This window comes from Oncorhynchus mykiss, chromosome 30 (assembly GCF_013265735.2).
Source record: "Oncorhynchus mykiss isolate Arlee chromosome 30, USDA_OmykA_1.1, whole genome shotgun sequence".
NCBI lineage: Eukaryota > Metazoa > Chordata > Actinopteri > Salmoniformes > Salmonidae > Oncorhynchus > Oncorhynchus mykiss.
Window position 1 is genome coordinate 10831713 of NC_050570.1, and position 25606 is coordinate 10857318.

The following is a 25606-nucleotide window of genomic DNA, read 5'->3' on the forward strand; positions in this document are numbered from 1 at the left end:
CCAATGAAAGTGCAGGGTGCCAAATTCAAAAAACACAAATCTCAATTAAAATTCCTCAATCATACAAGTATTTTACATCATTAAAGATAAAATTCATTAATCCAGCCACAGTGTCTGATTTCAAAAAGGCTTTACAGCGAAAGCACCACAAACAATTATGTTAGGTCACCACCAAGTCAGAAAAACAGCCATTTTTCCAGCCAAAGAGAGGGAGTCAAAAAGCACAAATAGAGATAAAATGAATCACTAACCTTTGATGATCTTCATCAGATGACACTCATAGGACTTCATGTATGTTGTTCGCTAAAGTGTATATTTATATAAAAAAAATCTAATTTTACATTGGTGCGTTAGATTCAGTAGTTCTAAAACATGCAGTGATTGTGCAGAGAGCCAAATCAATTTACAGAAAAACTCATAAATGTTGATGAAAATACAAGTGTTATAAATGGAATTAGAGATATACTTCTCCTTAATGGCCCTGACTTTATGATATAACTCTTCATCTGACATATCAGAATAGCATTCTCTGATAGACAGTGTTCTTTCATCCTTCTGTAAAAAAAAGCTAACCATTACACTGTCATGATTTATGATTAAATATCGACTATGAAACAAATAGGACATGGCCTGCTTACGAGTTGCCATGAAAGAAAGTTAGATGAATTCAACTGAATATGGCGAGAACAGGCATTCGTAGCTAAATGTTTTTGGTTAGCTTGAAAATAATAATTGCATGATTTATCATTCTACGGTATGTATGTAATATAGTAGAATGTTATGAACCGACACTGAATCGTAGGAGCTAACTACTAGCTATGTAGAAGCTGGATGGAAGAACGCCCAGTGCTGCTTACCTGAGATGCCATCATCACAGTCCTTTGTAGGTGTCCGCTATGACTTCCTTTGTGTTGGAAAGAAAGGCTGAACAGTATTGGTTGAAGCCAAACTGACACTCAAAATGGCCAAAATGGAGGGTGGTTGATAACAAAAAGAAAATAAACAAAATTTCCAAAAACACCCCTAAACTAGCCTACTTCAATACAGCTAACCAAAAATACAGCGGGTGGTCCACCAAGTTCTAACTAGGGTATTTAAACAAAGTATTCCTACGGGTAGTGTATCCCCATGGGCGACTTGTCTTCGTACCCCCTTTTCCCACCATCAAACAGTCAATCGCCATAACAAAACAATACTCACATAATTCCAGACAAATGTGAAATGTATGAACAACAACCAAAAGAGAGCTCAGTCCAAAGAGCGCGCGATATAGCGAGAGATTGAGACACAGCGAGATTGAAGCACAGAGAGATCAAGCTCTAGAGAAAACAACTGACTGGGTTTTTAAACCAATGGGAAGGGGATGTGATTGGGTAACGGAAACAGGAGGAGGTGTGTCTTCAGATTGATGACTGATTGGGGAATGATGATTGGTGACTGATTGGCGACACCTGTGAATAGTGGAGAAGGAAAGAAAATACACAAACAGGATACCTGTATCCGTAACACTAGCTATCAAGAGGTTGCATAGCCACAGCATCAACTTCCAGTAGAAAAGGCAAAGAGCAAGTACGCTCAAATGAAAGTTTGGTTACACTACAATTAGTGTGTGGAAATGTTATGCCTCTTAGATATTAATTTACAATCCTCTTATGCTGTAGCCTACTCCCGACCGTCACGTTGTACTGCACCATATTTTCCATTCTATCCTAATGGAAACCCTGAGGGTTTCATTTTTCTCAGAATAGAAACACCATAATATTAATCAACTGAATTAAGCCTAATTTCTTAAAATGAACCCCATAAACTATGTTATTACAAAAAATATTTTATATTCTCTGGTAATGCCCATATGGAAGACTATCAAATGCTTCTCAAAGATGACTTCTGGTGGTCAAACTAGCACTAACTCACATTAACAGAAAAAAATGGCTGACAAATAATTTATGTGCCACAGAATGCTGCAGCAGCCCACAAGTGGTGCTGCAGTATGATGCAACTTTTAAAGGAGGAACCACTGTATGTCACTAGACTGTCTTATACACTGAGTATACAAAATATTACGAACACCTGCTCTCAATATTAGGAAGTTGTTCTACAGGTGGGTAATGTGATATCAGGCTTGGAGACTACAGATGACCTACACTCTCCAAAAGAAAAAAAGTGGTTCTTCATTTGTTCCACATAGGGGAACCCTTTTTTGGGCTGCTGTGGACAACCTTTTTTCTATCAGTTTTTTGAATAACCATTTGTATGGTTACCCGAACCTTCATTACACTGTAAATATTAAGTTACTGTATTTTCAGGTATTATTTCTGTAAGGGACAGTATGCTGCTGTATTCTGATTACCTGGGAGTTAACCTTACTTGGGATATGAAATCACAACCTCTTGGTTGCCAGCAACCAAGCTAAGACTTCCCTGCTATGCCACTGAGTCTCTGGGTAGAGATTGAGATTGTTAAAAGATTAGAATCACTAGATATTCTGTCATTTGTCCCTTTCATTTGAACCCTTTCGGGTGCCACGTAGAAGCCTTAGATCTTTTAGGACCATCTCACAAGGAACCCTGGTTTTGTTTTTGTTTTGTCCCTGTAGGGCAGGGTCCATGAACTAGATTCAGCTGTTTTTTTATTCAGAGAATGGTCAGAGGGCCAGAACATAATTACAAATAATTTGTAGACTGCAAATTGACCACAAGAAGCCCAAACAGATATAATATCTGACCAAAACATAATCATTTCTAAGCTTGATTACATTTGTATACGATCACATATCTCTCTCTATTATGTGTGGGAATACTTTGTAACAGATTTACAAAATTAAAGTCACTTGGAACTGATTTGCTGGTGTTTTGACAGTCTGTAAATACATACATAAAAAAATAGGCTCAAAAACTGTGGGAGCATATGAAATCATCTGCGTGCCAAATTCAGCACACGGGCCGCCGGTTGGGGAACCCAGCTGTTTTGAAACCCAGCTGTTTTGGAACCCAATTGGGTTATACTGTATGTAAAACCCTCTCATGAAGAACCCTCTGTTTGAAGGATTCTGTAATTTGTCCTTATGGGGGGAACCCATTTAGATGCCACCTACAACCCTTTGATTTGTCCCTGTAGAGCAGTGGTTCCCAAACCTTTCATAGTCCCGTACCCCTTCAAACATTCAGCCTCAAGCTGCGTCCCCCTTCTAACACCTGGGTAAGCACACTCTCAATTTTTGCCATCGTTGTAAGCCTGCCACACACACTCTACACGATACATTTATTAAACATAAGAATGAGTGTGAGTTTTTGTCACAACCCGGGTCGTGGGAAGTGACAAAGAGCTCTTATAGGACCAGGGCACATATAATTATAATTAATAATTGTGCTCTTTATTTAGCCATCTTACATATAAAACCTTATTTGTTCATAAAAAATTGTGAATAACTCACCACAGGTTAATGAGAAGGGTGTGCTTGAAAGGATGCACATAACTCTGCAATGTTGGGTTGTATTGGAGAGAGTCTCAGTCTTAAATCATTTTCCACACACAGTCTGTGACTGTATTTAGTTGTTTTGCTAGTGAGGGCTGAGAATCCACTCTCACATAGGTACGTGGTTGCAATGGGCGTCAGTGTCTTAACAGCGCGATTTGACAAGCAAGAGCACAGCCCTATCTAGAAATCTGGCAGTGGCTTCTGATTAAATCAAATTTTAACAGAACCGGTTGTTGCGATTTCGAATAACGAATCCAGTTGTTTGTGTTGTCCGTTTCGGGAAAGTACCTGCATAATTTCGCACCCAGCTCAGGTGCTTCACTATATCACATTTGACAATGTCCGTAAGCTTGAGTTCATGTGCACACAAAAAATCATACAATGATGGAAAGACCTGTGTGTTGTCCTTGTTAATGCAGACAGAAAAGAGATCCAACTTCTTAGTCATAGCCTCAATTTTGTCCCGCAAATTGAATATCGTTGCGGGGAGTCCCTGTAATCCTAGATTCAGATCATTCAAGCAAAAAAACATCACCCAGATAGGACAACAGTTCAGTTGTAGTTCTGACTATTCCTTTTAAGAGGTGAATATCACTCCAGCAGGAAAATCGAATGGTCTGCACCTTATTGTGATATTTATTGATAATGACCTATAGGATACTTCAGATGTGCCTATGGCACGCACTGTTAGGTACTCACCTGGTACTGGTACCTTTAAGGGTACATGTGCACAAAATGTAATATAATAGTACAATTTTCTGCCCAATATATACAAGGTACAATCATTAATGTACTTTGAAATGTAGTGCGTGCAATGTGCTGGCATCGCTACATTAGCATACTTGGGGGCATGGTTTGAAATAAGTTGTATTTGTTCCAACCGTTAGTGGAAGTGTTGTACCCGTTTCAGTGGTTTTATCATTATATTGCTGGAGGTTGAGCACATAATTTGTCTTATTCAGGAGTGGCACTGTTAAGAGGTTACTGTGCAGTTTCCAGTAAATGAATTGAAGTTAGTTGCCATGAATTTTATGTTTCAATAATTTACTGTCAGCTTGCTGCAGGTAGTTATTGTCAAATGTACAGTAAATTACTGTGGTTGATCTATGTCAAGCTTGCTGATGGATGGTGGGCCAGGGAGGTCAGTTGGCTGTCAACCAAGAGGCTGAGGCCAGGTGAGGCAGATTCCTAAGTGTGCTCACCAGAAAGAATGCTTAGTAGTTGTCAAGCTAATGTAATGACTTTCCTGTGTTTTATGTACAGTATATTTCCACACTATGAGGTTGGAATAATACTGTGAAATTGTGAAAATTATGGTAATGCCCTTTTCGTGTAAGAGTTGTTTGAAAAGATTACCTGAAATTGGCCCTAGTCTATGGATTTCACATGACTGAGCAGGGGTGCAGCAATGGCTATAGGTCCACCGACTTGGGAGCCAGGCCCAGCCAATCAGAATGTTTTGGTTTTTTTTTACCACAAAACGGCTTTATGACAGACAGAAATACTCATCGGCACTGCCCTTCCCCCACCTCAGACGATCCCACAAGTGAAAAAGTTGGATGTGGAGGCCCTGGGCTGTTGTGGTTACATGTGGTCTGTGGTTTCGAGGCCAGTTGGATGTGGAGGCCCTGGGCTGGTGTGGTTACATGTGGTCTGTGGTTTCGAGGCCAGTTGGATGTGGAGGCCCTGGGCTGGTGTGGTTACATGTGGTCTGTGGTTTCGAGGCCAGTTGGATGTGGAGGCCCTGGGCTGGTGTGGTTACATGTGGTCTGTGGTTTCGAGGCCAGTTGGATGTACTGCCAAATTTGCTAAAAAAGACGTTGGAAGCGACTTATGGATGAAATAATAACATTCAATTCTCTGGTTACAGCTCTGTTGGACATTCCTGTAGTCAGCATGCCAATCCCATGCTCCCTTAAAACTTGAGACATCTGTGGCATTGTGCTGTGTGTTTTAGTGCATATTTTTTAGAGTGACCTTTTATTGTCCCCAGAACAAGTTGCACCTGTGGAATGATCATGCTGTTTAATCAGCTTCTTAACTATCAGGTGGATGGATTAACTTGGCAAAGGATAAATTCTCACTAATAGTGATATAAACAAATTTGTGCACAGAATTGGAGAGAAATAAACTTTTTGTGCTTTTTATTTCAGCTCATGAAACATTGGACCAACACTTTACATGTTGCGTTTATATTTCTGTTCGGTATAGACTAGTGGAGTGGGTTGAGAGCGTCCATATCACCAACAAACTATCATGGTCCAAACACACCAAGACTGTCGTGAAGAGAGCGCGACAAAACCTTTTCCCCCTCAGGAGACTGAAAAGATTTGGCATGGTTCCCCAGTTCCTCAAAAAGTTCTACAGCTGCACCATCGAGAGCATCCTGACCGGTTGCATCACCGCCTGGTATGGCAACTGCTCGGCATCTGACCGCAAGGCACTACAGAGGATAGTGCATACGGCCCAGTACATCACTGGGGCCAAGCTTCCTACCATCCAGGACCTATATACTAGGCAGTTTAAGAAAATCACCAAAGTCATAAACTGTGCTCTCTGCTACCACACAGCAAGCGGTACCAGAGCGCCAAGTCAAGGACCAAAAGACTCCTTAACAGCTTCTACCCCCAAGCCATAAGTCTGCTGAACAATTAATCAAATGGCCACCCGGACTATTTACATGCCCCCCCCCCTACATTACCCCAACCTACATGTACAAAATAACTTGACTAACCTGTACCCCCGCACATTGACTAAGGAACCGGTACCCCTTGTATATAGCCTCTTCATTGTTTTGGTTGTGTTACTTTTTATTTTACTATTTTTACTTTAGTTTATTTATTAAATATTTTTAACTCTTTCTTGAACTGTAACATTTCACCATACAACACCTGTTGTATTCGTAGCATGTGATAAATACAATTTGATTTATCTTGTAATCAGTAAAGTTCAGTTAAAGCACAGTAAGTTATTGGCAGCTAATTGCAAATAAGTTACTAGCAGTTACTGGGAATTCAATCACATTTCAGCCAAATGTATTTACATCAGCCGATGTCACAAAGTGCTATACAGAAACCCAGCCTAAAACGCCTAACAGCAAGCAATGTAGATGTAGAATCATGGTTAAGTTACTGTGACGTTTTAATTTAGTGACAGCTAGTTGCTAGTTAGGTAGTACAAAATTCACCGCAGCTTCCAGGCAACTAACTGCCATTAAGGTAATGTGAAATGTACAGTAACCCCTTAACAGTGCAGGTCTGTATTGTCACATGCGTTGCAAATATGTCAGAACTGACAGTGTTAAAAGAGGTGCTCAACCTTTGACAACATAACAATCAACCACTTAAAGACATGCTCCATTACATTTGGTGACTAGTTAGTATTTTTTAAACCCCCTGCTTTTGGTGGAATTTGTCAATTTGCACAATCTATGACCAGAATTACTGTCAATTAGCCACCAAATCCCTAGTTTGAAAGTGACTTTTTATGGAAGCTGTGCTGCGTGATTTTCCCTACATTTCCTCCCATGCGGGCCAGCCACCTAGCAATTTGAGTTCCAGCCAATGAGATTCAGACCCTCACCATTTGAGTGACAGCTACAAAGAAATTGAAAACAGCAGAGTGAGATAGATGGAGCATATACTTATTGCACATACGTGATGTAGTACTCAATTTTCGAGGACCACTTTTGGCTCATGGACGCTACTTTCAGGAGTACTGGCTAAAAGTATACAACAGATTCCCTTTAAACTGGTACAACACTTCCACTGACGGTTGGCATAAATACACACAATTCAGTAACTTGTTGTTTATTGTACTTTCACTGCAACCAGTAGTCTGTGTGTATCGTACAATTACAGGATCTTTTTAACACTGTAGCATTTCATGGCATAAAGGAAACCATGGTGGAGAGGGAAAGAACAGGATGGTTTTTCACAATCATCAGAAGTGTAAATAACCCTTCCTGATGTGCAAAAAATGTATATTGTTACACATATCACCCTCACCCCTGATAAAGAACCCCTCAAGAGTGTGTGTCGTGACCTGGCTGTCCCAAGGGGACATAGAAAGAGTTTATTCAGGTTGTGGATTATGTAGGAGCCAGAGGTTGAGCCACAGGTCCCTGCATGCCTATAACACTGGAGAGAAGAGGTTTCCCCCACCCATAGCCTTAGAGAACCGGTAGCTATACTGACATGTTACGAAATAAACAAGTTATGAAGATGGCTGTTGATGTTTTATCTGATTTTGGATTCCTGACAAAGGGTGTTTCTATGTGTGTATTTTTCTCAAACCTACTAAACATGCTCAAATGAGGATGCATATTTAGTCTATGTTTGAATAGTTGTGTAGAGACTATTAGAGCAAGAGAAGAGTATTGTGTATTACTGCGCAGAATCCTAATGTGAAATGTATGAAGGCAGATACTATGTGGCCCTCGATGGCCAAGCCTTGTCGAGACAACTAGTGTTCTGACAACGCTTTTCTGAGACAATTCTGACCTCTACTGGTATGACTGCTAACTGTCCTCCTTTTCTTCCTTACAGTGCTCAGAAGCTCAATGTAAGTATAGTCTTTTCCACTTGTAGAATTTTGAATCTGAAGTAAATATATTATTTAGATAGTTGATTCATAATTCAAAGTACACTTAATTTTAACGTTCCAGAAACATAGCCAAGGCACATGTTATTCAAACATATACGGTATATAATATCCAAAAAAGTCCTGATTTTGTTTCCCTCTACCCTGAACTCTCCTACCATTTTAGGCACTCCCTGTACTAATTTCAAAGGTGTTGTAACACACATAGACAGTACTGATCAGGTAGATTCCAACTGCAGCTTGAGCACGGGCAATGCCTCAGTTCCCTCCAACTTAACTACAGTCAATGTCCTGAATAAAACCCAAAACGTCAACTGCTGCTGCACAACAAGTGAGTATTTTACACCGAGGGCCGGTTTTCACCATGAATACGTCTTGTCCTGGACTCAAAATAACTTTCAATGTTGATCCTGACAAGATCTCCTTAAACAACTGTGGTTTTTAAAACTGTTGTCTTCTCTCTACTAAATCTTTATGGCACCTCCTTAATGCCTTCCTACCCTATGTTTTATGTTCATGGCTCTTACTCACAACACCTACTTCTGTAGTAATTCCAGAAATATTTATTCTCTCTCCCCCACCCACCTCTCTTGCATGCACAGTGCCTGAAGTCATCATGAACCTTACAGCCTCTGAAATCACAACATCATCTGTGTTTCTGAACTGGACTGAACCATTGGGAAACAGATCATCCTACAGAGTAGAATGGACTGATGGCAAAACCAGTGGCAGTCAGAATACCCCAGAAACCTCTTTTAATGTTACTGCTCTCACTGCTGGAGTGCAGTACCTCTTCACAGTCACTGCAGTGGCTGGAGATAACACAACTGTAGGACAGAGCAAGACAGTTTCTAAGTATACAAGTAAGTAACTCAGATACTTTAGAGTTGGATTGTTTCAATGCCATAGATACTACAGTGCCTTGCGAAAGTATTCGGCCCCCTTGAACTTTGCGACCTTTTGCCACATTTCAAGCTTCAAACATAAAGATATAAACTGTATTTTTTTGTGAAGAATCAACAAGTGGGACACAATCATGAAGTGGAACGACATTTATTGGATATTTCAAACTTTTTTAACAAATCAAAAACTGAAATTGGGCGTGCAAAATTATTCAGCCCCCTTAAGTTAATACTTTGTAGCGCCACCTTTTGCTGCGATTACAGCTGTAAGTCGCTTGGGGTATGTCTCTATCAGTTTTGCACATCGAGAGACTGACATTTTTTCCCATTCCTCCTTGCAAAACAGCTCGAGCTCAGTGAGGTTGGATGGAGAGCATTTGTGAACAGCAGTTTTCAGTTCTTTCCACAGATTCTCGATTGGATTCAGGTCTGGACTTTGACTTGGCCATTCTAACACCTGGATGTGTTTATTTTTGAACCATTCCATGTCTCCCACCTCAGCTGTAGATCTCTGCAGTTCATCCAGAGTGATCATGGGCCTCTTGGCTGCATCTCTGATCAGTCTTCTCCTTGTATGAGCTGAAAGTTTAGAGGGACGGCCAGGTCTTGGTAGATTTGCAGTGGTCTGATACTCCTTCCATTTCAATATTATCGCTTGCATAGTGCTCCTTGGGATGTTTAAAGCTTGGGAAATCTTTTTGTATCCAAATCCGGCTTTAAACTTCTTCACAACAGTATCTCGGACCTGCCTGGTGTGTTCCTTGTTCTTCATGATGTTCTCTGCGCTTTTAACGGACCTCTGAGACTGTCACAGTGCAGGTGCATTTATACGGAGACTTGATTACACACAGGTGGATTGTATTTATCATCATTAGCCATTTAGGTCAACATTGGATCATTCAGAGATCCTCACTGAACTTCTGGAAAGAGTTTGCTGCACTGAAAGTAAAGGGGCTGAATAATTTTGAACGCCCAATTTTTCAGTTTTTGATTTGTTAAAAAAGTTTGAAATATCCAATAAATGTCGTTTCACTTCATGATTGTGTCCCACTTGTTGTTGATTCTTAACAAAAAAATACAGTTTTATATCTTTATGTTTGAAGCCTGAAATGTGGCAAAAGGTCGCAAAGTTCAAGGGGGCCGAATACTTTCGCAAGGCACTGTATTTGTATTCATTTAAACGTTACTTGTATGGATCCAAGAATGTGATGATTTTAAAGTTGCCATGTCTTTCTGCAATGAGACATTTCAGAGGATTTTTGCCCTAAATAATGTATTATGTCATCTTGTAGTCACTTTTATTATAAATAAGAATATAATATGTTTCTAAACACTTCTACATTAATGTGGATGCTATCATGATTACAGATAGTCCTGAATGAAATGTGAATAATTATGAGTGAGGAACTTAGACACACAACATATCATACCCCTCCCTCCAAAAATGCTTACCTCCCCTGTTATTGTAATGGTGAGATGTTTGCATGTCATGGGGGTATAATACTGTATTTATGTATCTGTAACATTCTCACTCATCATTACTCATGATTCATTCAGGATTTTCCATAATCATGGTCGCATCCACATGAATGTAGAAGTGTTAAGAAATACGCTATATATACAAAAGTATGTGGACAACCCTTCAAATAAATAGATTTGGCTATTTCAGCCACACCTATTGCTGACAGGTACAGTTGAAGTCGTAAATTTACATACACTTAGATTGGAGTCATTAAAACTCGTTTTTCAACCACTCCAAAAATGTCTTGTTAACAAACTATAGTTTTGGCAAGTCGGTTACGAAATCTACCTTGTGCATGACACAAGTAATTTTTCCAACAATTGTTTACAGACAGATTATTTCACTGTATCACAATTCCAGTGGGTCAGAAGTTAACATACACTAAGTTGACAGTATCTGCACAGATCCCTGACCTCAACCCCATCAAACACCTTTGGGATGAATTGGAACTCGAACTGCGAGACAGGCCTCATCGCCCAACATCAGTGCTCGACCTCACTAATGCTCTTGTCGCTGACTGGAAGAAAGTGCCCACAGCAAAGTTCCAAGATCTAGTGGAAAGTCTTCTCAGAAGAGTGGAGGCTGATATAGCAGCAAAGGGGGGTCAACTCCATATTAATGCCCATGATTTTGGAATTAGATGTTTGACGAGCAGGTGTCCACTTACTTTTGGTCATATAGTGTATATTCTATTCTTAGTTACAATAAAAGTGACTCCAAAATGACGTAATACATTAATTATCATTCATTTCTATTAGGCACAAAATAATCTGAAACACAACCAAAACAAATATTAAATGCATCCAACACATTTTTAAAGTCACAACCTTGTTCCAGCCATTGCGTGCTCTGAATATGGGACCAAATATTTAGCATTTTACTACTTTAATACACATTTTGGTCCACTAAAATGAGGGTGGGGGGGGACTATGTACAAAAAGTGCTGTAATTTCTAAACGGATCATCTGATATGGATGAAAATATCCTCAAATTAAATTTGACTGTCTGCAAATTTACCTCATTCAAAGTGCTGGAGTACAGAGCCAAAACAAAACGAAAATATGTCACTGTCCCAATACTTTTGGAGCTCACTGTATATATTTTATTGTATCATATTTTTTGGAGTGCGGCAACAATTTGCTAAATGAATATAGGGGAAACACTGCATGTTTTGCTTCATATCTTTGTTCAGAAGTTCTTGTTTATTTGATGGTATTTTTATCAAAGACTAGTGTTGAGTGACATTTGTTTGGTCGAGATTTACACAAACTCTCTCACAATGTGTGCTGGATTGCACAAGTCAGTCAATGTCAATATTTGAAGACACTCTATTGTCTTTTGTTCCTCAAACCCCCTTTCTTGCACACACAGAGCCCGCAATCATCAGAAACCTCATGTCCACTGAAATCACAACATCATCTGTGTTTCTGAACTGGACTGAACCATTCGGAAACAGATCCTTCTACAGAGTAGAATGGACTGATGGCAATACCAGTGGCAGTCAGAATACCCCAGAAACCTCTTTGAATGTTACTGCTCTCACTGCTGGAGTGCAGTACTTCTTCACAGTCACTGCAGTGGCTGGAGATAACACAACTGTAGGACAGAGCAAGACAGTTTCTAAGTATACAAGTAAGTAACTCAGATACTTTAGTGTTGGATTGTTTCAATGCCACAGATACTATTTGTATTCATTTAAACGTTACTTGTTTGGATCCAAGAACGTGATGATTTTAAAGTTGCCATGTCTTTCTGCAATGAGACATTTCAGAGGATTTTTGCCCTAAGTAATGTATTATGTCATTTTGTAGTCACTTTTATTATAAATAAGAATAGAATATGTTTCTAAACACTTCTACATTAATGTGGATGCTATCATGATTACAGATAGTCCTGAATGAATTGTGAATAATTATGAGTGAGGAACTTAGACGCACAACATATTATACCCCTCCCTCCAAAAATGCTTACCTCCCCTGTTATTGTAATGGTGAGACGTTAGCATGTCATGGGGGTATGATACTGTATTTATGCATCTGTAACATTCTCACTCATCATTATTCATGATTCATTCAGGATTTTCCATAATCATGGTAGTATCCACATGAATGTAGAAGTGTTAAGAAATACGCTATATATACAAAAGTATGTGGACAACCCTTCAAATAAATGGATTTGGCTATTTCAGCCACACCTGTTGCTGACAGGTACAGTTGAAGTCGGAAGTACACTTAGATTGGAGTCATTAAAACGTGTTTTTTAACCACTCCAAAAATGTCTTGTTAACAAACTATAGTTTTGGCAAGTCGGTTACGAAATCTACCTTGTGAATGACACAAGTAATTTTTCCAACAATTGTTTACAGACAGATTATTTCATTGTATCACAATTCCAGTAGGTCAGAAGTTAACATACCCTAAGTTGACTGTGCCTTTAAATGCTTGGAAAATTCCAGAAAATGATGTCATGGCTTTAGAAGCTCCTAATAGGCTAATTGACATAATTTGAGTCAATTGGAGGTGAACCTGTAGATGAATTTCAAGGCCTACCTTCAAACTCAGTGTCTCTTTGCTTGACATCATGGTAAAATCAAAAGAAATCAGCCAAGACCTCAGAAAACAATTTGTGGACCTCCACAAGTCTGGTTCATCCTTGGGAGCAATTTCCAAACACCTGAAGGTACCATGTTCATCTGTACAAACAATAGTACGCAAGTATAAACACCATGGGACCACGCAGCCGTCATACCACTCAGGAAGGAGACGCGTTCTGTTTCCTAGAGATGAAGTACTTTGGTGCGAAAAGTGTAAATCAATCTCAGAACAACAGCAAAGGACCTTGTGAAGATGCTGGAGGAAACGGGTACAAAAGTATCTATATCCACAGTAAAACGAGTCCTATATTGACAGCAAGGAAGAAGCCACTGCTCAAAAACCACCATAAAAAAGCCAGACTACAGTTTGCAACTGCACATGGGGACAAAAATCTTACTATTTGGAGAAATGTCCTCTGGTCTGATGAAACAAAAATATAACTGTTTGGCCATAATGACCATTGTTATGTTTGGAGGAAAACGGGGGAGGCTTGCAAGCCAAAGAACATCTCAACCGTGAAGCACGGGGATGGCAGCATCATGTTGTGGGAGTAGTTTGCTGCAGGAGGGACTGGTGCACTTCACAAAATAGATGGCATCATGAGGTAGGAAAATTATGTGGATATATTGAAGCAACGTCTCAAGACATCAGTTAAAGCTTGGTCGCAAATGGGTCTTCTAAATGGACAATCACCCCAAGCACACTTCCAAAGTTGTGGCAAAATGGCTTAAGGACAACAAAGTCAAGGTATTGGAGTGGCCATCACAAAGCCCTGACCTCAATCCCATTGAAAATGTGTGTGCAGAACTGAAAAAGCATGTGTGAGCAAGGAGGCCTGCAAACCTGACTCAGTTACACCAGCTCAGTCAGGAGGAAGGGGCCAATATCCACCCAACTTACTGTGGGAAGCCTGTGGAAGGCTACCCAAAATGTTTGACCCTAGTTAAACAATTTAAAGGCAATGCTACCAAATACTAATTGAGTGTATGTAAACGTCTGACCCACTGTGAATGTGATGAAAGAAATAAAAGCTGAAATAAATAATTCTCTCTACTATTATTCTGACATTTCACATTCTTAAAATGAAGTGGTGATCCTAACTCACCTAAGACAGGGCATTTTTACTAGGATTAAATGTCACAAATTGTGAAAAACTGAGTTTAAATGTATTTGGCTAAGGTGTATGTAAACTTCCAACTTCAGCTGTATATAAAATCGAGCACACAGCCATAGACCAACATTGGCAGTAGAAAGGCCTTGCTGAAGAGCTCAGTGACTTCCAACGTGTCATCGTCATAGGATGCCACTTTTCCAACTTATCAGTTAGTCAAATGCCTTCCCTGAGAGACCTGCCCCGGGTCAATTGTAGGTGCTGTTATTGTAAAGTGGAAACGCCTAAGAGCAACAACGGCTCAGCCGCCAAGTGGTAGGGCACACAAGATAACCCAAGATAGCCTAAGATAACCATGCACAATGCCAAGCGTCTGCTGGAGTGGAGTAAAGCTCGCCGCCATTGGACTCTGGAGCAGTGGAAACATGTTCTCTGGAATGATGAATCACGCTTCACCATCTGGCAGTCCGACGGACAAATCTGGTTTAGGAGGATGCCAGGAGAACGCTACCTGCCCCAATGCATAGTGCCAACTCTAAAGTTTGGTGGAGGAGGAATAATGGTCTGGGGCTGTTTTTCATGGTTGGGGCTAGGCCCCTTAGTTCCAGTGAAGGGAAATCTTAACACTACAGTATACAATGACATTATAGACAGTTCTGTGCTGCCAACTTCGTTGCAACAGTTTGGGGAAGGCCCTTTCCTGTTTCAGCATGACAAAGCCCTTGTGCACAAAGCGAGGTCCATACAGAAATGGTTTTTCAAGATCGGTGTTGAAGTATTTGACTGGCCTGCACAGATCCCTGACCTCAACCCCATCGAACACCTTTGGGATGAATTGGAACGCAAACTGCGAGACAGGCCTCATCGCCCAACATCAGTGCTCGACCTCACTAATGCTCTTGTTGCTGACTGGAAGAAAGTGCCCGCAGCAATGTTTCAAGATCTAGTGGAAAGCCTTCTCAGAAGAGTGGAGGCTGATATAGCAGCAAAGGGGGGTCAACTCCATATTAATGCCCATGATTTTGGAATTAGATGTTTGACGAGCAGGTGTCCACTTACTTTTGGTCATATAGTTTATATTCTATTCTTACAATAAAAGTGACTCCAAAATGACGTAATACATTAATTATCATTAATTTCTATTAGGCACAAAATAATCTGAAACACAACCAAAACAAATATTAAATGCATCCAACACATTTTTAAAGTCACAACCTTGTTCCAGCCATTGCGTGCTCTGAATATGGGACCAAATATTTAGCATTTTACTACTTTAATACACATTTTGGTCCACTAAAATGAGGGTGGGGGGGACTATGTACAAAAAGTGCTGTAATTTCTAAACGGATCATCTGATATGGATGAAAATATCCTCAAATTAAATTTGAATGTCTGCAAATTTACCTCATTCAAAGTGCTGGAGTACAGAGCCAAAACAAAATGAAAATATGTCACTGTCCCAATACTTTTGGAGCTCACTGTATATATTTTTTTGTATCATATTTTTTGGAGTGCGGCAACAATTTGCTAAATGAATATAGGGGAAACACTGCATGTTTTGCTTCATATCTTTGTTCAGAAGTTCTTGTTTATTTGATGGTATTTTTATCAAAGACTAGTGTTGAGTGACATTTGTTTGGTCGAGATTTACACAAACTCTCTCACAATGTGTGCTGGATTGCACAAGTCAGTCAATGTCAATATTTGAAGACACTCTATTGTCTTTTGTTCCTCAAACCCCCTTTCTTGCACACACAGAGCCCGCAATCATCAGAAACCTCATGTCCACTGAAATCACAACATCATCTGTGTTTCTGAACTGGACTGAACCATTCGGAAACAGATCCTCCTACAGAGTAGAATGGACTGATGGCAATACCAGTGGCAGTCAGAATACCCCAGAAACCTCTTTGAATGTTACTGCTCTCACTGCTGGAGTGCAGTACTTCTTCACAGTCACTGCAGTGGCTGGAGATAACACAACTGTAGGACAGAGCAAGACAGTTTCTAAGTATACAAGTAAGTAACTCAGATACTTTAGTGTTGGATTGTTTCAATGCCACAGATACTATTTGTATTCATTTAAACGTTACTTGTTTGGATCCAAGAACGTGATGATTTTAAAGTTGCCATGTCTTTCTGCAATGAGACATTTCAGAGGATTTTTGCCCTAAGTAATGTATTATGTCATTTTGTAGTCACTTTTATTATAAATAAGAATAGAATATGTTTCTAAACACTTCTACATTAATGTGGATGCTATCATGATTACAGATAGTCCTGAATGAATTGTGAATAATTATGAGTGAGGAACTTAGACGCACAACATATTATACCCCTCCCTCCAAAAATGCTTACCTCCCCTGTTATTGTAATGGTGAGACGTTAGCATGTCATGGGGGTATGATACTGTATTTATGTATCTGTAACATTCTCACTCATCATTACTCATGATTCATTCAGGATTTTCCATAATCATGGTAGTATCCACATGAATGTAGAAGTGTTAAGAAATACGCTATATATACAAAAGTATGTGGACAACCCTTCAAATAAATGGATTTGGCTATTTCAGCCACACCTGTTGCTGACAGGTACAGTTGAAGTCGGAAGTACACTTAGATTGGAGTCATTAAAACTTGTTTTTTAACCACTCCAAAAATGTCTTGTTAACAAACTATAGTTTTGGCAAGTCGGTTACGAAATCTACCTTGTGAATGACACAAGTAATTTTTCCAACAATTGTTTACAGACAGATTATTTCACTGTATCACAATTCCAGTAGGTCAGAAGTTAACATACCCTAAGTTGACTGTGCCTTTAAATGCTTGGAAAATTCCAGAAAATGATGCCATGGCTTTAGAAGCTCCTAATAGGCTAATTGACATAATTTGAGTCAATTGGAGGTGTACCTGTAGATGAATTTCAAGGCCTACCTTCAAACTCAGTGTCTCTTTGCTTGACATCATGGTAAAATCAAAAGAAATCAGCCAAGACCTCAGAAAACAATTTGTGGACCTCCACAAGTCTGGTTCATCCTTGGGAGCAATTTCCAAACACCTGAAGGTACCATGTTCATCTGTACAAACAATAGTACGCAAGTATAAACACCATGGGACCACGCAGCCGTCATACCACTCAGGAAGGAGACGCGTTCTGTTTCCTAGAGATGAAGTACTTTGGTGCGAAAAGTGTAAATCAATCTCAGAACAACAGCAAAGGACCTTGTGAAGATGCTTGAGGAAACGGGTACAAAAGTATCTATATCCACAGTAAAACGAGTCCTATATTGACAGCAAGGAAGAAGCCACTGCTCAAAAACCACCATAAAAAAGCCAGACTACAGTTTGCAACTGCACATGGGGACAAAAATCTTACTTTTTGGAGAAATGTCCTCTGGTCTGATGAAACAAAAATAGAACTGTTTGGCCATAATGACCATTGTTATGTTTGGAGGAAAACGGGGGAGGCTTGCAAGCCAAAGAACATCTCAACCGTGAAGCACGGGGATGGCAGCATCATGTTGTGGGAGTAGTTTGCTGCAGGAGGGACTGGTGCACTTCACAAAATACAGTGCCTGGCGAAAGTATTCGGCCCCCTTGAACTTTGCGACCTTTTGCCACATTTCAGGCTTCAAACATAAAGATATAAAACTGTATTTTTTTCTGAAGAATCAACAACAAGTGGGGCACAATCATGAAGTGGAACGACATTTATTGGATATTTCAAACTTTTTTAACAAATCAAAAACTGAAAAATTGGGCGTGCAAAATTTATTCAGCCCCCTTAAGTTAATACTTTGTAGCGCCACCTTTTGCTGCGATTACAGCTGTAAGTCGCTTGGGGTATGTCTCTATCAGTTTTGCACATCGAGAGACTGAATTTTTTTCCCATTCTTCCTTGCAAAACAGCTCGAGCTCAGTGAGGTTGGATGGAGAGCATTTGTGAACAGCAGTTTTCAGTTTTCAGTCTCAGGTCTTTTGCAGACTCCATCAGGTTTTCTTCCAGAATGGTCCTGTATTTGGCTCCATCCATCTTCCCATCAATTTTAACCATCTTCCCTGTCCCTGCTGAAGAAAAGCAGGCCCAAACCATGATGCTGCCACCACCATGTTTGACAGTGGGGATGGTTTGTTCAGGGTGATGAGCTGTGTTGCTTTTACGCCAAACATAACGTTTTGCATTGTTGCCAAAAAGTTCAATTTTGGTTTCATCTGACCAGAGCACCTTCTTCCACATGTTTGGTGTGTCTCCCAGGTGGCTTGTGGCAAACTTTAAATTACACTTTTTATGGATATCTTTAAGAAATGGCTTTCTTCTTGCCACTCTTCCATAAAGGCCAGATTTGTGCAATATACAACTGATTGTTGTCCTATGGACAGAGTCTCCCACCTCAGCTGTAGATCTCTGCAGTTCATCCAGAGTGATCATGGGCCTCTTGGCTGCATCTCTGATCAGTCTTCTCCTTGTATGAGCTGAAAGTTTAGAGGGACGGCCAGGTCTTGGTAGATTTGCAGTAGTCTGATACTCCTTCCATTTCAATATTATCGCTTGCACAGTGCTCCTTGGGATGTTTAAAGCTTGGGAAATCTTTTTGTATCCAAATCCGGCTTTAAACTTCTTCACAACAGTATCTCGGACCTGCCTGGTGTGTTCCTTGTTCTTCATGATGCTCTCTGCGCTTTTAACGGACCTCTGAGACTGTCACAGTGCAGGTGCATTTATACGGAGACTTGATTACACACAGGTGGATTGTATTTATCATCATTAGTCATTTAGGTCAACATTTGATCATTCAGAGATCCTCACTGAACTTCTGGAGAGAGTTTGCTGCACTGAAAGTAAAGGGGCTGAATAATTTTGCACGCCCAATTTTTCAGTTTTTGATTTGTTAAAAAAGTTTGAAATATCCAATAAATGTCGTTCCACTTCATGATTGTGTCCCACTTGTTGTTGATTCTTCAGAAAAAAATACAGTTTTATATCTTTATGTTTGAAGCCTGAAATGTGGCAAAAGGTCGCAAAGTTCAAGGGGGCCGAATACTTTCGCAAGGCACTGTAGATGGCATCATGAGTTAGGAAAATTATGTGGATATATTGAAGCAACGTCTCAAGACATCAGTTAAAGCTTGGTCGCAAATGGGTCTTCTAAATGGACAATCACCCAAAGCACACTTCCAAAGTTGTGGCAAAATGGCTTAAGGACAACAAAGTCAAGGTATTGGAGTGGCCATCACAAAGTCCTGACCTCAATCCCATTGAAAATGTGTGTGCAGAACTGAAAAAGCATGTGTGAGCAAGGAGGCCTGCAAACCTGACTCAGTTACACCAGCTCAGTCAGGAGGAAGGGGCCAATATCCACCCAACTTACTGTGGGAAGCCTGTGGAAGGCTACCCAAAATGTTTGACCCTAGTTAAACAATTTAAAGGCAATGCTACCAAATACTAATTGAGTGTATGTAAACGTCTGACCCACTGTGAATGTGATGAAAGAAATAAAAGCTGAAATAAATAATTCTCTCTACTATTATTCTGACATTTCACATTCTTAAAATGAAGTGGTGATCCTAACTCACCTAAGACAGGGCATTTTTACTAGGATTAAATGTCACGAATTGTGAAAAACTGAGTTTAAATGTATTTGGCTAAGGTGTATGTAAACTTCCAACTTCAGCTGTATATAAAATCGAGCACACAGCCATAGACCAACATTGGCAGTAGAAAGGCCTTGCTGAAGAGCTCAGTGACTTCCAACGTGTCATCGTCATAGGATGCCACTTTTCCAACTTATCAGTTAGTCAAATGCCTTCCCTGAGAGACCTGCCCCGGGTCAATTGTAGGTGCTGTTATTGTAAAGTGGAAACGCCTAAGAGCAACAACGGCTCAGCCGCCAAGTGGTAGGGCACACAAGATAACCCAAGATAGCCTAAGATAACCATGCACAATGCCAAGCGTCTGCTGGAGTGGAGTAAAGCTCGCCGCCATTGGACTCTGGAGCAGTGGAAACATGTTCTCTGGAATGATGAATCACGCTTCACCATCTGGCAGTCCGACGGACAAATCTGGTTTTGGAGGATGCCAGGAGAACGCTACCTGCCCCAATGCATAGTGCCAACTCTAAAGTTTGGTGGAGGAGGAATAATGGTCTGGGGCTGTTTTTCATTGTTCGGGCTAGGCCCCTTAGTTCCAGTGAAGGGAAATCTTAACACTACAGTATACAATGACATTATAGACGGTTCTGTGCTGCCAACTTCGTTGCAACAGTTTGGGGAAGGCCCTTTCCTGTTTCAGCATGACAAAGCCCTTGTGCACAAAGCGAGGTCCATACAGAAATGGTTTTTCAAGATCGGTGTAGAAGTATTTGACTGGCCTGCACAGATCCCTGACCTCAACCCCATCGAACACCTTTGGGATGAATTGGAACGCAAACTGCGAGACAGGCCTCATCGCCCAACATCAGTGCTCGACCTCACTAATGCTCTTGTCGCTGACTGGAAGAAAGTGCCCGCAGCAATGTTTCAAGATCTAGTGGAAAGCCTTCTCAGAAGAGTGGAGGCTGATATAGCAGCAAAGGGGGGTCAACTCCATATTAATGCCCATGATTTTGGAATTAGATGTTTGACGAGCAGGTGTCCACTTACTTTTGGTCATATAGTTTATATTCTATTCTTAGTTACAATAAAAGTGACTCCAAAATGACGTAATACATTAATTATCATTCATTTCTATTAGGCACAAAATAATCTGAAACACAACCAAAACAAATATTAAATGCATCCAACACATTTTTAAAGTCACAACCTTGTTCCAGCCATTGCGTGCTCTGAATATGGGACCAAATATTTAGCATTTCACTACTTTAATACACATTTTGGTCCACTAAAATGAGGGTGGGGGGGACTATGTACAAAAAGTGCTGTAATTTCTAAACGGATCATCTGATATGGATGAAAATATCCTCAAATTAAATTTGACTGTCTGCAAATTTACCTCATTCAAAGTGCTGGAGTACAGAGCCAAAACAAAATGAAAATATGTCACTGTCCCAATACTTTTGGAGCTCACTGTATATATTTTATTGTATCATATTTTTTGGAGTGCGGCAACAATTTGCTAAATGAATATAGGGGAAACACTGCATGTTTTGCTTCATATCTTTGTTCAGAAGTTCTTGTTTATTTGATGGTATTTTTATCAAAGACTAGTGTTGAGTGACATTTGTTTGGTCGAGATTTACACAAACTCTCTCACAATGTGTGCTGGATTGCACAAGTCAGTCAATGTCAATATTTGAAGACACTCTATTGTCTTTTGTTCCTCAAACCCCCTTTCTTGCACACACAGAGCCCGCAATCATCAGAAACCTCATGTCCACTGAAATCACAACATCATCTGTGTTTCTGAACTGGACTGAACCATTCGGAAACAGATCCTTCCACAGAGTAGAATGGACTGATGGCAATACCAGTGGCAGTCAGAATACCCCAGAAACCTCTTTGAATGTTACTGCTCTCACTGCTGGAGTGCAGTACTTCTTCACAGTCACTGCAGTGGCTGGAGATAACACAACTGTAGGACAGAGCAAGACAGTTTCTAAGTATACAAGTAAGTAACTCAGATACTTTAGTGTTGGATTGTTTCAATGCCACAGATACTATTTGTATTCATTTAAACGTTACTTGTTTGGATCCAAGAACGTGATGATTTTAAAGTTGCCATGTCTTTCTGCAATGAGACATTTCAGAGGATTTTTGCCCTAAGTAATGTATTATGTCATTTTGTAGTCACTTTTATTATAAATAAGAATAGAATATGTTTCTAAACACTTCTACATTAATGTGGATGCTATCATGATTACAGATAGTCCTGAATGAATTGTGAATAATTATGAGTGAGGAACTTAGACGCACAACATATTATACCCCTCCCTCCAAAAATGCTTACCTCCCCTGTTATTGTAATGGTGAGACGTTAGCATGTCATGGGGGTATGATACTGTATTTATGCATCTGTAACATTCTCACTCATCATTATTCATGATTCATTCAGGATTTTCCATAATCATGGTAGTATCCACATGAATGTAGAAGTGTTAAGAAATACGCTATATATACAAAAGTATGTGGACAACCCTTCAAATAAATGGATTTGGCTATTTCAGCCACACCTGTTGCTGACAGGTACAGTTGAAGTCGGAAGTACACTTAGATTGGAGTCATTAAAACGTGTTTTTTAACCACTCCAAAAATGTCTTGTTAACAAACTATAGTTTTGGCAAGTCGTTTACGAAATCTACCTTGTGAATGACACAAGTAATTTTTCCAACAATTGTTTACAGACAGATTATTTCACTGTATCACAATTCCAGTAGGTCAGAAGTTAACATACCCTAAGTTGACTGTGCCTTTAAATGCTTGGAAAATTCCAGAAAATGATGTCATGGCTTTAGAAGCTCCTAATAGGCTAATTGACATAATTTGAGTCAATTGGAGGTGAACCTGTAGATGAATTTCAAGGCCTACCTTCAAACTCAGTGTCTCTTTGCTTGACATCATGGTAAAATCAAAAGAAATCAGCCAAGACCTCAGAAAACAATTTGTGGACCTCCACAAGTCTGGTTCATCCTTGGGAGCAATTTCCAAACACCTGAAGGTACCATGTTCATCTGTACAAACAATAGTACGCAAGTATAAACACCATGGGACCACGCAGCCGTCATACCACTCAGGAAGGAGACGCGTTCTGTTTCCTAGAGATGAAGTACTTTGGTGCGAAAAGTGTAAATCAATCTCAGAACAACAGCAAAGGACCTTGTGAAGATGCTGGAGGAAACGGGTACAAAAGTATTTATATCCACAGTAAAACGAGTCCTATATTGACAGCAAGGAAGAAGCCACTGCTCAAAAACCACCATAAAAAAGCCAGACTACAGTTTGCAACTGCACATGGGGACAAAAATCTTACTATTTGGAGAAATGTCCTCTGGTCTGATGAAACAAAAATATAACTGTTTGGCCATAATCACCATTGTTATGTTTGGAGGAAAACGGGGGAGGCTTGCAAGCCAAAGAACATCTCAACCGTGAAGCACGGGGATGGCAGCATCATGTTGTGGGAGTAGTTTGCTGCAGGAGGGACTGGTGCACTTCACAAAATAGATGGCATCATGAGGTAGGAAAATTATGTGGATATATTGAAGCAACGTCTCAAGACATCAGTTAAAGCTTGGTCGCAAATGGGTCTTCTAAATGGACAATCACCCCAAGCACACTTCCAAAGTTGTGGCAAAATGGCTTAAGGACAACAAAGTCAAGGTATTGGAGTGGCCATCACAAAGCCCTGACCTCAATCCCATTGAAAATGTGTGTGCAGAACTGAAAAAGCATGTGTGAGCAAGGAGGCCTGCAAACCTGACTCAGTTACACCAGCTCAGTCAGGAGGAAGGGGCCAATATCCACCCAACTTACTGTGGGAAGCCTGTGGAAGGCTACCCAAAATGTTTGACCCTAGTTAAACAATTTAAAGGCAATGCTACCAAATACTAATTGAGTGTATGTAAATGTCTGACCCACTGTGAATGTGATGAAAGAAATAAAAGCTGAAATAAATAATTCTCTCTACTATTATTCTGACATTTCACATTCTTAAAATGAAGTGGTGATCCTAACTCACCTAAGACAGGGCATTTTTACTAGGATTAAATGTCACGAATTGTGAAAAACTGAGTTTAAATGTATTTGGCTAAGGTGTATGTAAACTTCCAACTTCAGCTGTATATAAAATCGAGCACACAGCCATAGACCAACATTGGCAGTAGAAAGGCCTTGCTGAAGAGCTCAGTGACTTCCAACGTGTCATCGTCATAGGATGCCACTTTTCCAACTTATCAGTTAGTCAAATGCCTTCCCTGAGAGACCTGCCCCGGGTCAATTGTAGGTGCTGTTATTGTAAAGTGGAAACGCCTAAGAGCAACAACGGCTCAGCCGCCAAGTGGTAGGGCACACAAGATAACCCAAGATAGCCTAAGATAACCATGCACAATGCCAAGCGTCTGCTGGAGTGGAGTAAAGCTCGCCGCCATTGGACTCTGGAGCAGTGGAAACATGTTCTCTGGAATGATGAATCACGCTTCACCATCTGGCAGTCCGACGGACAAATCTGGTTTTGGAGGATGCCAGGAGAACGCTACCTGCCCCAATGCATAGTGCCAACTCTAAAGTTTGGTGGAGGAGGAATAATGGTCTGGGGCTGTTTTTCATTGTTCGGGCTAGGCCCCTTAGTTCCAGTGAAGGGAAATCTTAACACTACAGTATACAATGACATTATAGACGGTTCTGTGCTGCCAACTTCGTTGCAACAGTTTGGGGAAGGCCCTTTCCTGTTTCAGCATGACAAAGCCCTTGTGCACAAAGCGAGGTCCATACAGAAATGTTTTTTCAAGATCGGTGTAGAAGTATTTGACTGGCCTGCACAGATCCCTGACCTCAACCCCATCGAACACCTTTGGAATGAATTGGAACGCAAACTGCGAGACAGGCCTCATCGCCCAACATCAGTGCTCGACCTCACTAATGCTCTTGTCGCTGACTGGACGAAAGTGCCCGCAGCAATGTTCCAAGATCTAGTGGAAAGCTTCCCAGAAGAGTGGAGGCTGATATAGCAGCAAAAGGGGGTCAACTCCATATTAATGCCCATGATTTTGGAATTAGATGTTTGACGAGCAGGTGTCCACTTACTTTTGGTCATATAGTGTATATTCTATTCTTAGTTACAATAAAAGTGACTCCAAAATGACGTAATACATTAATTATCATTCATTTCTATTAGGCACAAAATAATCTGAAACACAACCAAAACAAATATTAAATGCATCCAACACATTTTTAAAGTCACAACCTTGTTCCAGCCATTGCGTGCTCTGAATATGGGACCAAATATTTAGCATTTTACTACTTTAATACACATTTTGGTCCACTAAAATGAGGGTGGGGGGGACTATGTACAAAAAGTGCTGTAATTTCTAAACGGATCATCTGATATGGATGAAAATATCCTCAAATTAAATTTGACTGTCTGCAAATTTACCTCATTCAAAGTGCTGGAGTACAGAGCCAAAACAAAACGAAAATATGTCACTGTCCCAATACTTTTGGAGCTCACTGTATATATTTTATTGTATCATATTTTTTGGAGTGCGGCAACAATTTGCTAAATGAATATAGGGGAAACACTGCATGTTTTGCTTCATATCTTTGTTCAGAAGTTCTTGTTTATTTGATGGTATTTTTATCAAAGACTAGTGTTGAGTGACATTTGTTTGGTCGAGATTTACACAAACTCTCTCACAATGTGTGCTGGATTGCACAAGTCAGTCAATGTCAATATTTGAAGACACTC

The 25606-nt window shown here is 40.2% G+C and overlaps 1 protein-coding gene across 1 annotated transcript in view; it reads left to right on the top strand.

Moving 5' to 3' along the window:
* Nucleotides 1-25606, top strand: part of LOC110521306 (receptor-type tyrosine-protein phosphatase beta) — a 120749-nt gene that overhangs the window by 31957 nt on the left and 63186 nt on the right. Inside the window, exons 2-7 of the mRNA XM_036968573.1 lie at nucleotides 8026-8041; nucleotides 8247-8411; nucleotides 8683-8943; nucleotides 11876-12136; nucleotides 15968-16228; nucleotides 21554-21814. Of these exons, the coding sequence (XP_036824468.1) occupies nucleotides 8026-8041; nucleotides 8247-8411; nucleotides 8683-8943; nucleotides 11876-12136; nucleotides 15968-16228; nucleotides 21554-21814 (1225 nt within the window). The remainder of the gene's footprint in view (nucleotides 1-8025; nucleotides 8042-8246; nucleotides 8412-8682; nucleotides 8944-11875; nucleotides 12137-15967; nucleotides 16229-21553; nucleotides 21815-25606) is intronic.